Here is a 15,450-nt window from a genome sequence, read left to right as displayed (position 1 = left end):
TTCTCATCATCACGTAACTCCATACTCAAGGATGTGGGTGAATTCCTCCCTCCTTGCTCTTGGAGCCAGCTGTGTGGTTCCAACCTACACACCATGGCCCCGCCGTACAGGCGTTCACCATGATGCGCAAGCAGGTCCCACAAGGACACAACCCAGATCCCCACCAGACACAAAGCCCTGATGGTTCCCTAGGGAGTGCCCCTTTTTCATGATGCCTTAACTATGTAATTTTTAACCCCCATATACCTCACCTGCCCGAATTCTATGCCAGCCAAAGCAGACGCATCCCACCCAACCGAGGAGCCAATTGAATTAAACCCAAGCAGTATGGAGTAGGCAAAACCAAAGGGATTCTGAAATCAGGATCCCCCCCAAAAAATTCCTACTCGGCCCCATTCAGGCAACCAGCAAAGCCCGTACTGACAAGGGAGGGAGGGTGGGTGCCGCGAGGCAAAAAAGGCAAGAGCGGGAAGGACGGAGCAGCCTTATATCTGCTGCTCTGCGCCTTCCTTGATTGGATGATTGATCCCACGTGGCTCTTAGCATATGATTCGAGAATGTTCCCGAGTCTTCCCTGTAATTATGGTGGAGGCAAATACGCCCCTAATTAGGAACGACATTTCTTGTGTGATCCCTCCCCCAACCAGCAGGAGTGCACTTGCCATTTCTTTTAGGAAAGGATTTGTGTTATGCTGCAGCTGCAAAGTCATATATTATATTGTAACCTAAGCCAAACTGTGAGTTTAAGGTATCACAATGTGAGGTCAGAGGCAAAGCCACTGTTACTTTAGAGAACTCATCTCAGTGAATAGGGGTATGGGACCTGATCGGTACCTTGGTGGGAGTCTACTGGGAAACCTGTCTGTAAGCCGGGGTAGGTCAAATGGTACCCTCCAGATGTTGCTATACTATCGCTCTGATAACCCCTGATTACTGAACATGCTGGCTGGGGCTCATGGGAGCTGTAGTCCAACAACATAAAAGAAGAGTGGAATATTTATATTACATAGGGTTGTATCCAAGAGACACTTCCATCTCATCTCCCCCTCCTTGCGCATGTCCCTCAAATCTCCAGAGGATCCCCCAACTTTCTGGAGCTGACTTGTAATATCATGTAATAATATGCTACCTTGTTCCAGCAATGCCCTTTTGCCATCTACATAGGTCAAACCAGGTTGTCTCTGTGCAATAGAATCAATGGGCACAAATAGTTACTGATTTTTTTGCTAATTCATTTCCAGTTTGGAGGGAAATAACTGGCTCTTTTAACTAATATTTTTATTTTTTTAATGGATCTGATTTTACAAACACACACAAACATGCACGCACACCACTTTGTTGTCTTTCGATCACAGAAATAGTCAGCTTCAAAGAAGCAAAAGGAATGAAATATTCTGTATTTGGCCATGCAAAAACATTGATGTCTTTGATTGAAAAGAAATGCTTGCCACAGCAAACAGTGTTCAGTTGACAAGTGGTTTAGCTCTATGACCTGAAATGCATCTATTCTACAGTAAGAAGCCTTTGGATTTTCTTTTTTTTTTTAGTCTTGTGTTTTGTGGAAAAGCTGACTTTCATTGATGCTTTTCTGAAACATCTGTCCTTGGACATGACAGGCAAAAATAAGTCATTGCTTCAGGATGTTTTCAATTGATTACCAGATGGCTACAAAATTAATTTTGGCACCTTTCATCAAGTCCCTTCAGTTCAGTGTTTTAATACTTTGCTTGAGTACTGCTGGAGATATGCATTCATATTTCACTGTAAGGAATGTATACCACATGCATATACGTAACAGATATATATTTCAGAGCTTCATCTATAAAAAATATGCAATTGCCCTACAAGGCTTAGCCATTCCTTCATATAGACCCATCAATTTGCTGATTTAAAAAAAATACATTACTTGGTAGTCCAGAAGGGGACAGACAACATTTTCTTATAGAGGAGAATTGGAACAGATGTACTTTTCTGTGATTTATTTTTATAACTGGAAGCTCAATCCTATGTATGTTTGCTCAGAAATGCCTCTGATTTTACTGGGAGAAAGTCCTATGTAGTATGTCAGCCTTTGTATTCAAGACATCTCTTCAAACTTTTTTTCTCACTAAACATTCCAAATTCCTCCTGCAATTCATAGTACTTTTCTCCTTCCTTTGATCCAAAACACATTGTTTTCCAAATGTTGTCTCTATTATTATTTTGTTCCTCTTTGCTGACAATTGCAGAGAGAACATTCCATAGAAACCTAACCAGCATTAAGAGTAAAATAATTAACTGAGATACTGTTTAATTACCTCAAAATTGATTTGTTTTTAATCACCTCCATTTATTTTTGCAGAATGTGATTGCAAACTTTGAAATTGCCCCCCCTTTCCCCCCTCTTTTCTCCTTTCTAGATTGAGGAGGATACGTGGCAGAAATACTACCTGGAAGGAGTTGCTAATGAAATGTATACAGAGTATCTTTCTAGTGCCTTTGTCGGTTTGTCATTCCCTGCTGTTTGTGAGTAAGTATTTTATACAACCATTCATGTTCTTCCTCTCAAATGGTAGCAGAAGCTCCTTGTTCCAAATCCAGATATCGTGGGTGCCTCTGCTGAAATGTGTGTGTGTGGGGGGAGGCAGTAGCATTCTAGAATATTTCTTGAAATACAGATTTTTTTTCATGTAAATGTCTTTAGAATCAGTATAAAATGCTTTGAAAACAGGCTAGTAGTGATTCATTTCTTGAAGCTATTTTAGGGCTTTGTATATTTTGCAGTCATAAGTATGCAAGCACAGAAACTGGCATTTGGTATGAAATTCAGCATAGTGAGCTTCTAAGTGTCCTGGCTTCTGATCAGAGAAGCAGATTGAGGACTCAAAGACTGGGGTTTGCACAGAGCTTTATTCTAGAGGTTAGCACAGGAATGTAGCATCAAAACATACTAGGTATGAATTGGGATACAGAACACCAGCAGGCGCAGCTAGGCTTGTGAAATCAATAGAAAGTTGTCACCATAAAGTTCCAATCCCAAGCCACTCCAAAAAGAGAGAGAGAGGTGATGGGCACTCCACTTGCATGAGCTAAATCTAGCGCTTTCCAGTCTTTGAAGCAAGGTGTAGGCTTCTCTTGGGGAAAGAGGATGATTTCTCAAGTTGTAACTGTCTCTTCTCCCATCTACATGACCTTAAGGAAACTGTCAGCTCTGAGTCTGTGAGGGATTCCCCTTCTTTCTCTCTCTGGAATTGTCCAACAGATTCATTAAGGCCTGGCTGCTCAACGAATAGGTCTGGGCTAGGTGCCAGTGATGAAGGCAGACTACATTCCTCACTCTCCCTCACACGTTGGGGTGGGTGGGTGCTGAGGTCTTCCTCAGCAGAAACACTAGCAGGACCACTGGGCACAGGACTGACAAGGGTTTCAGGAAGTCTTTCCTCTATGGTCTTACCAGTCCCTTTTCCAGCATCTGCAACTCCCTCCTCATTCTCCCGATCCTGCCAAGTGTTCTCCATGGGGCCCAGGACACTTAGGAGTCTTCTGCCTCCTTTTTAGTGTCTAGACCATAGGACTATGAAAATGTGTGTGTGTGTTTGGGGGTGGTGAGCTGAGTAGGATTTCCATTGGTCAGGTGGGGCTTCAGTCCCCTACACAATGCTTTGCCCCACCTACCATGACTAGTTGAAGCAGAATAAATTAAGCAAATCTTGGGGGAGGGATATTATTTTGCAATAAATGTGCAGGTCACAAAATCTAGCTTTTCTTTGGCTAGAATGTTGATATTTATTTACATCCAGTCAAGCATACACTGCAGGGTGGGATTACATGGGGTATTGCTTCCATATAAACAACAGTCAGGAAGGGAAAAAATGATTAGTATCAATCTCAAGATGATGCCTCTTTTAATTTTCATATAGATACATTTCATGAAGAAGAGAGCTACATAGTTTGAGACATATGTAGGGTCCTTGCGTTTTATAGGCTTTCCATTATATATATCTCTGCACCTATGATAGGATTGGACCCAAAGACTCATCAACAGAATGTAAACAGCCACATAAGCTGTCCTGCAATCATCTGAATGAGTAGAAAGGTTTATGCAGTGCTGTTATAGGTAAATTCTATAATAGATCTCATGCTTGCATAAGAGCTTGCGCAAAGTCTTTGATGTAGTTTTAATTTCATCATGCAACTATTTAGGTATAAATGTCCCTTCCATTAGTGGAAGTAACCACTGTGTTGTTTTTTTTTAAATAATCCTGTGGAGGGTGGGTTTTTTGTTTTGTTTTTATTATCCCCTGGAATTATTGGGGCAGGCTCAGGGGCAAGCCGTATGACAGATGAAAGACGCAGATGGTCTCTGCTGTCCGTAACTGACTGCAGGTTGCTGTTGCTGAAGCCAAGGAAGAAGTGTGAGTGACTTATAGGTGTGTGAGAGATGGGGAAGAGAATGGACTCTGGTTGTGGCTGGACACGAACTTACTGACAAGCTTCCTCTGGTTTAATAATCGTTAGAGAAATATTGCCTGTGGGTAGCTGTAGCTGATCTGTTGCTCATGTGGTTGAGGTGTACATATGGTAAAGATGAAGAGTTATGAAGGCAGAAAAACAAAAACTTGGTTTATAACAATTATCTCAATAGTCGTCTTGCATGCAAGAGAGTTTATTACTAAACATCACTCACAGTGCATTCAATAAAAGTGACAAACTGAATCTGTCATCTCCATCATATAATATCTCCAATGAAAAATTCCAGGTTTGTCCAATATGATAAATCAGCTTAACATGATTAGAACTGAACTTCATTAGAAGAGCCAAATGCATTTCAGTGAAAGCCTTCCTTGGTAGCTGTTCTTAAATCAATCTACGATCTCTGGATTCACAGTACGGTACACATTACAAAAATATTACATATTGGTTTTCAGAACTGCTGAGAAAGGCTTTAGACAAAATGCATTTGGGTATTTTAGTAACATTCAGTTAAAATGTGTTTTTTTTAAAAAAAATAGTTACGTTTTCATTAAAAAGCAATGTCACAATCATATTAAGCTAATTCACTGTATTGAACAAATTTGGAATTTATCATTGGAGGCCTGTAAGAGATGAGACATTTGTTTATTTTTTGAGAAACTCAACTTAGTCTTTCATCCCAGCAGGATGGTAGATCAAATGCTATCATCAACTGATGCTCATATGCAGGGGGGCAAGAATTGTGTGTGGTGTGTCATAATGAGAAAGCTGTGTCATAGTCAGGTTGCCATAGAGGCAGATGAAAAGACATAAAACCATATGTGTGTGTGTTGGGAGAAAGAGGGGAGAAACATGTAGCTGAGGTAAATAAGAGTCTATGGATTTCGTTTGTATTGTGTACTGAGATAGAATAATAGGTGCTTATTTTGTCATGGAACTCACCAGTAGAGTGTACCAGCATTTTTCCCCCCTGTCCATGACAGCCATTTTGTGCTGGTACTCACAACTCTTTTCTCATGGTATGTGTCTGACACCTCATTTTTTACAAAAAAAAAAGCACTGAGAATAATAAAGAAGGGGGCCTTTAATGAGTTTTAAGAGCATCCCCTAAACATTGGCATGCTCCTGAAGTATTTGATTATCTGGAAGCTTAATTATCTGTTTTCTGATCTAAATTAAAGAGAGGTTCTAACTTAAACACTTTAATGATAACATGATTGCTCAGTTCAGGTTAATTAAAGCTCAGTGGCAATCAGAATGTGGTGGTCGGAGCATGAATGTTTTCATTGCATGAAGGAATTGCTGTTTTGGTTCATGATAACGCAGAAGATACCAAAATGTGCTTGTGGTTCGTGAAAAGGAAGATGAACTGATTGTACCTATCCTATAATCAACTTGGGTGGCATACCTATAATCAGCTGTTTTAAGATAATATGCAGAGTTGCAGCACCTTAAATAGCCTTTCATGCTTTAAAATAGTTTGTTTTGATATCAATTGAGCATCTGGTTCTAAGATTGCCACCAAAATGTTGTCTAAAAGAAATGGAAAGCGAATTTTGTGTGTGTGTTTTCGTAGGCAAAACATCTGAGGAATTTCAAAGGAAGAGTTCTGATTAGGCAAGAAAAATTCTCAAAGGGCTTTCACACATCTCAACTCTAAAAAAAACACAGATCAAGGTTGACATGTAAATTGCCATTTAGGGCAACTCCAAGTGAAAAAGAAGTAGGGGAAAGTTCAGCAATTTAAGCTGGCAAAATGTGAAACTGATTTAAACACTGCATCCTTTTCCTTCTCTTTATAAACTTTCTTTAGGGGCAGTGGTGCTTCATGCATGCATGACAGCTGCATCATTTTAGCTGGGGATACACCAAATTTAGGTACTGGCACAGAAAGGGAACAGTTCTTCAAATGAATTACATCAACCCTGTATATTCTTGTACTTTCCTGTTGAAATGGGTGTTGGGGGGGGGAAATAACTTGCCACCCAAACAAGATTCCAAGTGCTGTTGTGTCACATAACAGTGATGCTTTGGGATAAAGCAGGATTTTTTAAATGCCTCCAGGAAGCTCAGGATAAAACCATAAAAAGTGTGTGTATGTGTTGCTACGTACATACCATACCTTTAAAGTACAATTTCTCCCAAAGAATCCTGGGAACTGTAGGTTGCCCCTCAGAGCTATAATTGCCAGCACCCTTAACAAACTACAATTGCCAGGATTCTTTGGGGTGTGCACGCTCTTTGAATGTGCTTTAAAACATTTCAGACTTTAGTCACCATTCTCCAAGTTTGGTTCCATTCTCCCCACCTCATGCAGTAATGAATCAAAATATAAACTTAAAATTATATTTCATCTGATTGGCCAAAAGGGATGTCTGTGGTATCTCTTCTCCGAGCTGAGAGAGCGTTAAGATTCTAATTTTACAGTGAATTGTCAGTATTCAACTAAAATATATATTTTAGTTTATATTGAATCTACAAAAAGCTAGAAAGATAAATCCTTTTTTTAACCTCAGTGGTAGAGCATCTGCCTTGCATGCAGGAGGTCCCAGGTTCAATCCCTGGCATCTCTAGGTAGAGCTGGGAGAGACCCCTTTCTGAAACTCTGGAGAGCCACTGCCAGCCAGGGTAGAAGACAATACTGAGCTAGATGGACCTGTGGTCTGAGTCAGTGTAAGGCAGCTTCCTCTGATCCAAGGAGTAATTCATGCCACTAAATATTGGGCTTATCTTCAGGCATACATTAACAGGGTGGCCATGTTTTACAGAGGAGAGCCTCTATTTGAAGGTTGTGAACAGTCCTCTATTTGAAGGAGCTGTCCTGTCCAAATCCAAGAACCATAAGAAGGGAAAGCAGCAAGGGTCTTGAAGTTGCCCATCAACAGCTAGCAGCTGGACAGAAGAATGAGCAGACACTCAGGTGTCCACAGTCTTCACTCACCATGGTGGGATGTGCTGTACTTTTCTTTGAAGTTATAGTAATTATTTCTAAATTTGCATATATACATGTAAGTTAACATATGTAGATTTTAAGCAAATCTGTGTCCTGTTTGGGGGGACAGGATGATGCACTTCCTCTTTTTTTAGCAACGTGCAAGTGGCCACCCTACCCACCAGACAGACCATTGTTTATATATAAAATAATTTATGCTGATATTTTCCCCTGGAGGAGTTACATTTTTAAGAGGGCCAACTGAGATTGGATGACAAAAATATGGCTAGAGTATTTATTAGGTTGATGCAAAAATGGGCATATGGGTTCTAGACATATATGCAGCGGACACTGGTGGCTCCAATGTCAGTGGGGCAGAGAATTCGCTCCAATTTTAGTCCAAACTTTCATGAAGCTGTCCAAGCACTTTGCCAAACAAATCTCATCTCATTTTTTGAGTGGGTAACCTCCCTTGTAGACTGTGGGAATGCTGTGGACATAATATATCTCGACTTCAGCAAAGCTTTTGACAAAGTGCCCCATGATATTCTGATTAGCAAGCTAGCTAAATGTGGGCTGGATGGAACAACTATTAGATGGATCCACAGTTGGCTCCAGAATCATACTCAAAGAGTGCTTATCAATGGTTCCTTCTGAAACTGGGCGGAAGTAACGAGTGGGGTACCACAGGGCTCAGTCCTGGGCCCAGTGCTCTTTAACATTTTTATTAACGACTTGGATGAGGAGGTACAAAGCATGCTTATCAAATTTGCAGATGATACAAAATTGAGGGGCATAGCTAATCCCGTGGAAGACAGAAACAAAATTCAAAGGGACCTTGATAGACTGGAGCATTGGGCTGAAAACAGAATGAAATTCAACAAGGATAAATGCAAAGTTCTACACTTAGGAAAAAGAAACCAAATGCACAGTTATAAGATGGGGGATATTTGGCTCAGCAGTACGACATGTGAGAAGGATCTTGGAATTGTTGTTGATCACAAGCTGAATATGAGCTAACAGTGTGATGTGGCTGCAAAAAAAGGCAAATGCTATAATAGGCTGCATTAACAGAAGTATAGTTTCCAAATCGCTTGAAGTACTAGTTCCCCTCTATTCAGCACTGGTTAGGTCTCATCTTGAATACTGCATCCAGTTCTGGGATGCTTTCACACTGCACTTTATTCCGTTATACTGACGATTTATTTCCTGTTAATTTGCACATAAAATTTGAGCTTTCACACGACATAACGGGTAGCTCCGGAATTCTGGTGGAATGTAGTGGAAGTTTAGTGCTAATTTCCACAATAAATGATACCAGAAAAATTCCAATAGCAGGTTGGGAACCCGGAAGATTGCGGGAGTTTTGCGCTAGCTGCCGCTGCTCACATGACAGCCATCCCAGCATGCAGTGCGTTCCCACCCTTACCAACAGCCCTCCCAGCATGCAGCCTTCGCTCAGCCTGTGCTGCTGCTGCTTGTGCTCAACCAGAGCCTCTGCTGCTGCACTGCCGCGCCTCTCAGCTGATCGCAATCGCGCCTCTTTCAACCCCCCCACGCACCGAAAGAACAGGCCTCAAACCAAAGGTAGGTGAAGACCTGCTCATCCAGTGTCGCGTGAGGCCGAATGAAGGGGGGGAGAAAAACTCTGCTCTGTGTGCGAAAGACTGTTGTGCAAAATGCTGGTATAACAGGTACTGCAGCATGAAAGGGATTTTTGAAATCTGGAACGAAGCGCTTCCTTTTAAATCCATTAAACTAGCGCTATTAGCCCCATGTGTGAAAGCATCCCTGGTCTCCGCACTTCAAGAAGGATGCAGACAAACTGGAACGGGTTCAGAGGAGGGCAACAAAGATGATCAGGGGACTGGAAACAAAGCCCTATGAGGAGAGACTGAAAGAACTGGGCATGTTTAGCCTGGAGAAGAGAAGACTGAGGGGAAATATGATAGCACTCTTCAAGTACATGAAAGGTTGTCACATAGAGGAGGGCCGGGATCTCTTCTCGATCGTCCCAGAGTGCAGGACACGGAATAGTGGGCTCAAGTTGCAGGAAGCCAGATTTCAACTGGACATCAGGAAAAACTTCCTAACTGTTAGAGCTATACGACAATAGAACCAATTACCTAGAGAGGTAGTGGGCTCTCCAGCACTGGAGGCAGCTGGACAGCCATCTGTTGGAAATGCTTTGATTTGGATTCCTGCATTGAGCAGGGGGTTGGACTCAATGGCCTTGTAGGCCTCTTCCAACTCTACTATGATTCAAAATTCAGACTAAAATCCAGAACAGATTCCCTGTCCCACTTACATTTAACCCACCAGTCTACAGTGTCTATGTGGGTACCCCTTACATTGCCATTGTCCAGTGGTGTCAAGATGCACTCATAACACAGACTGCACATTCTGTCTGGCTAACATGCTTCAAATAATGTTGAGGGAAGCAGTTGGTGAGGTGGTTGGCTGGATAATATGAGAGTGATATTTTTGGAGCAAATAGAAGTAGGTCCAATGAGTATTTTTTTCTTGAGTATTTTTTCCTTGGGTTCTGTGATCTGCATGGTGATAATAGGTTAAAAATGGGAGCCAGAGTCACTTCAGAGGCTTTTTGGGGGTGGGTGGGGTTGTTTCTTTGGTCCATCTGATAAGGGTTGATGCCACACACAAAGTCAGAGATGTATGGGCCGCTAACAAGGCAAAAGGATACAGATAAAAGATTTGCTGTATACTGGCTCAATTGCATGAATGCCTACCTGTCTGCAGTAATATAATTACTCAATTGCACAACTAGATATCTTTCCACCCCATGAAAATGTTGCATGGACAGGGCAAGTTTTTACTCATCCAAATTGGCACTGTGCAGGAACAAAATGTAGCAATAAGACTTCTACATAGTAGAATTCAGGAAGTGTAGGTTTTACTGCATATAGCACATAGTCTGGTTTAATCTCATGCACTACTTTCTCGAAGGGAAGGACAGAGAAAAAGCATTTCAGGGTGAGTTTCACTGAGAGAGGTCTTCTGCTTTCCCCCACCAATCTGACCAAAGTAGGGACTTGGCAGAGGGTCTCCAGAGAGTCTTATTTTGTGTGTGTGTGTGTGTGTGTGTAGGAGGGAGGGAGGGAGGGAGAGGGAGAGGGAGAGGGAGAGAGTATAAACAATCCATTGGGCAACCAGTCCTCAGGTCACATACTGCTTGCATTCTCTTGAGTGCCCACTGCTGCCTTTGCCAAAGACTTAGCCCTCTCCCAATGCAAAAGGATGAGAGAGAGAAGGGGGAGGTGTCAGTAGGTTCAGCTATAGACCAGTGGAGTAATGTCTTTTCCCACCAAGGACAGAGGCGTGACTATATGCAGCAGCTCCTGCGGTAAATGACATGTAGGTTGAATTTTCCCACTAGGAATCCTGGGATTTGCCATCAGTTCTTAGTCTGTGGTGGGAAAATTCTATGTTCCAAGTGTCTTTGGGAGCACCTGCCTCCACAACTGCCACTTTGTCCTTCTCCTCCAGTGTAAGATTTTTTTTTGTCTTGAGACAGACGGGGAGGGAGGAGGCAGTGATGGTGGCCAGTCCACAGGAATTTTTTTGACACTCAAAAAGCTCTGAGCACATTTGGGATGAGTAGAAAGGCAATCACCCATCCCTCAATACTGTACTCGGGAGAGGGAGGAATTGGCAGGAAGAACTGTTTATAGCCCTTGAGGATGTAGAAATAACTGAACTTTCTCAGAGTATACTAAGGCAACCTCATATAGAGTGCATTACACTACTCCAGCTTTGAGGATACCATTGCTATCTTCCTCTAGGTGTGGCTGTCAGGCTCCCTCCCGTTGTTACCGCCTTGTCACAGTCCCACCTCAGGGTCCTGGTCTCTTAACAGTTCTCTCACGAGCTCTAGCAAAGATCTCTCAAGTTCCCACTGCCAGGCAGCAGCACGTAGCTTATTGCTACGTTGTGTCTGGGTGCTCTTACAGGCCTCAACCCCCCTGTATCTTTGTGCCTATAAAGATTACAGCTCTGGGTTGCTCTGGATACCTGATGACGTTACACTATCTCTTCACTGCTGCCACCGTTGATACTGTTTCCCAACCTTGGTATATGCCCTGCCCAGCCAAAGATCAGGCGTTTTGGTAAACCAAGAAATATTTATTTATATACACAGGGAATAACAAGATTACTTAAAGGTTTAGTCAACAAGCGTGTGGTTTCATAAGATGTGTTACTCTTAATGTTTCTTGGTCATCAATATCCTGCCTCACTACCCGCCTAATCCAATCCACCCAACAACCCTCTCCAAAACCAACCAACCCTCCAAAACCCTCAGAACAAAACAACCCCCCTCTCAACTGTCATCCTCTCATTTATACCTTCAGACACTCAAACGCTCAGCCAATCATCATACAACATTCTTCAACATTCCAACGATGTACTTCCCCCCTCCCATTCAGTCCACTTACCTCATTTACTCTGATAAACCCACACTTACCATATTTACAGTATTATAGATATACAGGGACATTACAGTGGCCATAAGTGAAAAACCATTTCTAAAAGGCACTTTTAGCCACAGCCACTACCTGGGAACCCAAGAGAAGTGCTGGGTCTAGTGGCACACCCAGACCACATACTTCATCCTTAGTGGAGGAGTGTGATGTCCCAGTCAGGGAAACTGCCAGTTCCCAGATCAACTGGGCCTCCCACAATGAACATCTCCATCATGTTTGGGTTGTGTTTTAATTTATTCACCCATATCTAGCCTATCTCTGATGTAAGTCATCTTGTTCAGAGCTTCCATAGCCTCATCTGGCTCCACTGAAAGGAAGAAATAGAAAAGAAAAGAAGAAACAGAGCAGAGCTTACTGAAGACACTTCTCCCCAGATGTCTGTGCAGTTTCATGTTGATACTAAAAACAAAATCAAAAAGAGATATTTAACATTACAATATGGAATATTTTTATATATAACAACTCAGAAACATTCTTTCCTTATCAAAAAAGTGAAAGTGAAGACAAGGAATCCTTGATGAAAAATTTGATAGGGTCACTTTAGGTCAGAAGAAAAATCATTTCTGGGCCGAGATTCAGTCCATATGTCATCAGTTTGCAGTCCTTGTTCTAACTAGTAGATTGAAACTTCACTAGGTAGTTCCAGTGCCTTCCCCCCCCCCCAATATCTGTAAGAGATTGAAAAGTTTATACACAGGGGCCTACCCTTAATTCTAAGAACTAATTAAAAAGGCATGTTTATTTAATTGAGCTAATATCCATGTGCTCTAAATTAATATTTTGTAGGTAGTAAAAAAATTTTTTTACAAAAAGTTTTTTTTGGGGGGGGGGCTGAGGTTTTATTTTATCACTGCAGAATTTTTCTGTGGTGTCCAATTAATGAGGGTTTTATGGAACTGACTGTGGACCTTTTGTTTACTACCACATGTGGTAGTGCACATATAATGCTACTGTCAAGGCAGGAATTGTTTGATTTTGTATGTTCTTGCCTTTTGAGATAAAGACAATTCTCAACCTGTGCACTGCAAGTTGAATGTATAGTACAGGACTATACTTTTTCTTTACACATTAAAGTTCCCAAAATACCAACATCATTCCATATTTGTATCTGAATGTTTCACAATAAAAACAGATGATAATACAGGGGGAAATGATAGGTACATTCATATTTTAGACGAATACAGAATGCTTCAAATCTATTTTATGCAAGTGATGAATTCATCCCCTCAAAAATTCTGTTTTAATTAGAAGAAGAATTTATTTCTCTCTAGGTAGGTAGAGACAGTTGGTCCTGGCTTCTTCAGAGCCTTTGTTCATGAACATCTGTGTTCAAACTGCTGTCGTTAATAAATGATGTTAATATTTTTTTTAAAAGAGGAAAGAGATTAAGCCTTTCAGTAATGCCATTTTCACTTTTTGTGAATCTTGCCATAGTGCTTGTATGGGGGAAAGTGACTGAGCTGTTTATTGAAGCTATTATGTTTGTTACTGTTGCCCTAAGTTGGGAAGTCCTGGGTTGATGAATTTGGTAAGTCCCAAGAAGCAACCTGCTCCAGCTGTCATCGGCCAATAAGCTGTGAGAAGTTGTTTTAAAAAGTGGTTTTAACTCTCCCTCGCGTTTTGTTATATTCCCTTAACTTTTAAACATTCTTTTCTAAAACTGGCTACATTAATCTTGTATGTATGAAATTAGTAGACTTACAACAATACAACACAAAAGAGAATCAGATCTTGCTAAGGCATTGCCTAATGCAGGGGTAACAAATGTGGTGCCCTCCAGATGTTGCAGAACTACAACTCTCAAAATGCAAAGAGGAGGAGCATTTTTTCACAAATTCATAAAATCTTGACTGGCGTTTGAGAGCTTATTCACAGTGTAAATGTCCAATAGCCATGCTGGCTGAGGCAAAAGGGAACTGTACTTCAAAACATTTGGAGGGTACCAGGTTGGGGAAGGCTGGTGTAGATTGTCACTGATGTTAAAGAGCAGGTAGTTTTAAGCAATGCACATCCCTCCCCAGTAATGGCATGTGTGGTGGGGTGGAGCCACCCTCCTGATGTCGGTGTCAATGCTGTTTACTGGGGTGGGGTGGCGGCAGCAAGATCAGGGATGTGTGAGGACACCAGAGGGGGCACCACAGGCTGACTTCACCCCAGCCCTGACCAGGTAAGCAGCAATAAGACCCATGTCAGGAGGATGGCTCCACCCCACCATATGCACTGCTGCTCCTTCTCCTCGAATCTTAGAAAGCCAATTCTAACTTCCGTATTCTTCAGTTTGAATTTCAGTACTTAACAGCCTGTTAGTATGAATAATACAAATAGCTTCCTAATATATTTGTGAACTACATTTCATAATCCACAATTTGGGGTGCTCTTGTGGCATGCATATTGTTCCTTCACATGAAACATTTTCATGTATTTCAGTGCATGGAGTCCACAGGGATGGGGGAGAAATTCTATCCAGTTCGCATTTCAAGCCGAATTTATCAAGTTTTCACTTTCCAAAACAACATGAGAACCAAAACATAGGCATCCTTTGAAATTTGCGCTTACCTGAATTGTGCGATGTAGTTCTCCAACCAAGCAATGTTTACAAAAATGCATATATCAGAAGACAGTGTGCGCAATATGAATATATTGGTGAAAAGATCATAATGAAAATGCATTGTATTAGGAGGAATTGCTTGCAAAAATGTGTACATTAGTCAAAAAGACCCAAAAATGTATTTATTGGGAGAAATTCATGCTAAAATACTGAAGAATTTCCATGAGGATTTTTTTTTTTAAAGTTGCAAATTCCTGAAGAAATGTGGAGAAGCGAATTTAAGATTAGAAGAATGAGAAAGAAAGAACCAAAACTGACATATCAATCCATCCCTCTTTGGGATATATATTAAGTCTGAATAATTTAATGTGCAAATCAACCCTTGGGTTTACATCTACAGTCATATTGTTTTAAAAAGAAAACAGAGCATTTTCACACTGGTGCAATTCACACTGGAGGGAGCACCACACAGCCCGTAACTATGGTGTAAAGTGGACAAGCAGCATGCTGGTGTATGCTGCTGAAAATGCAGGTACTGTGTATCTCCCCCACTCTAGCCTGTCCTCATTTGAGCGTAAGCCAGCATTCATGATTTGTTTCCCCAAAAGTTTTGTTCTTGGCTCACCATTCGTGATTGTTTGGGGAAGCAAGCCTTACGTAGTATCTTGCGTTTAATATGAAGCCACCGTCTGATTTGTTTCCCCTGGTGCGCTGAAGACTGGGGGAGGAGTGAAGCATAGTCTTTTGAGCTGTGTACACTACCATTCTCTTTCACATTAAACCATGTTGTTTTTAAACTATGGTTTATGGTGATGTGTAAACCAGCCCACTAAGTGTCTATAGCTGCCTTTCCCAACCAGTGTGCCTCCAGATGCTGTTGGACCATAACACCCATCAGCCTCAGCCAGCATTGCCAATGGTCAGGAAAGATGGGAATTGTGGTCCAACAACATCTGGAGGCACACTGGTTGGGAAAGGCTGGTCTATAGGGTAGGCATATTTTTCCTTAATACAGA

The 15,450-nt window shown here is 41.6% G+C and overlaps 1 protein-coding gene across 10 annotated transcripts in view; it reads left to right on the top strand.

Annotated features, from left to right (window-relative positions):
* KCNMA1 (potassium calcium-activated channel subfamily M alpha 1) overlaps nucleotides 1-15,450 on the top strand; it is an 848,545-nt gene that overhangs the window by 631,706 nt on the left and 201,389 nt on the right. For all 10 annotated transcript variants that reach the window (XM_061634884.1, XM_061634892.1, XM_061634879.1 and 7 more), the window contains one exon: nucleotides 2,400-2,509. In XM_061634884.1, coding sequence (XP_061490868.1) covers nucleotides 2,400-2,509 — 110 coding nt within the window. The remainder of the gene's footprint in view (nucleotides 1-2,399; nucleotides 2,510-15,450) is intronic.

Source organism: Rhineura floridana, chromosome 7 (genome assembly GCF_030035675.1).
Source record: "Rhineura floridana isolate rRhiFlo1 chromosome 7, rRhiFlo1.hap2, whole genome shotgun sequence".
Taxonomy (NCBI): Eukaryota; Metazoa; Chordata; class Lepidosauria; order Squamata; family Rhineuridae; genus Rhineura; species Rhineura floridana.
Note: the sequence above shows the minus strand (reverse complement) of the source record. Positions and strands in the feature narration are given on the sequence as shown.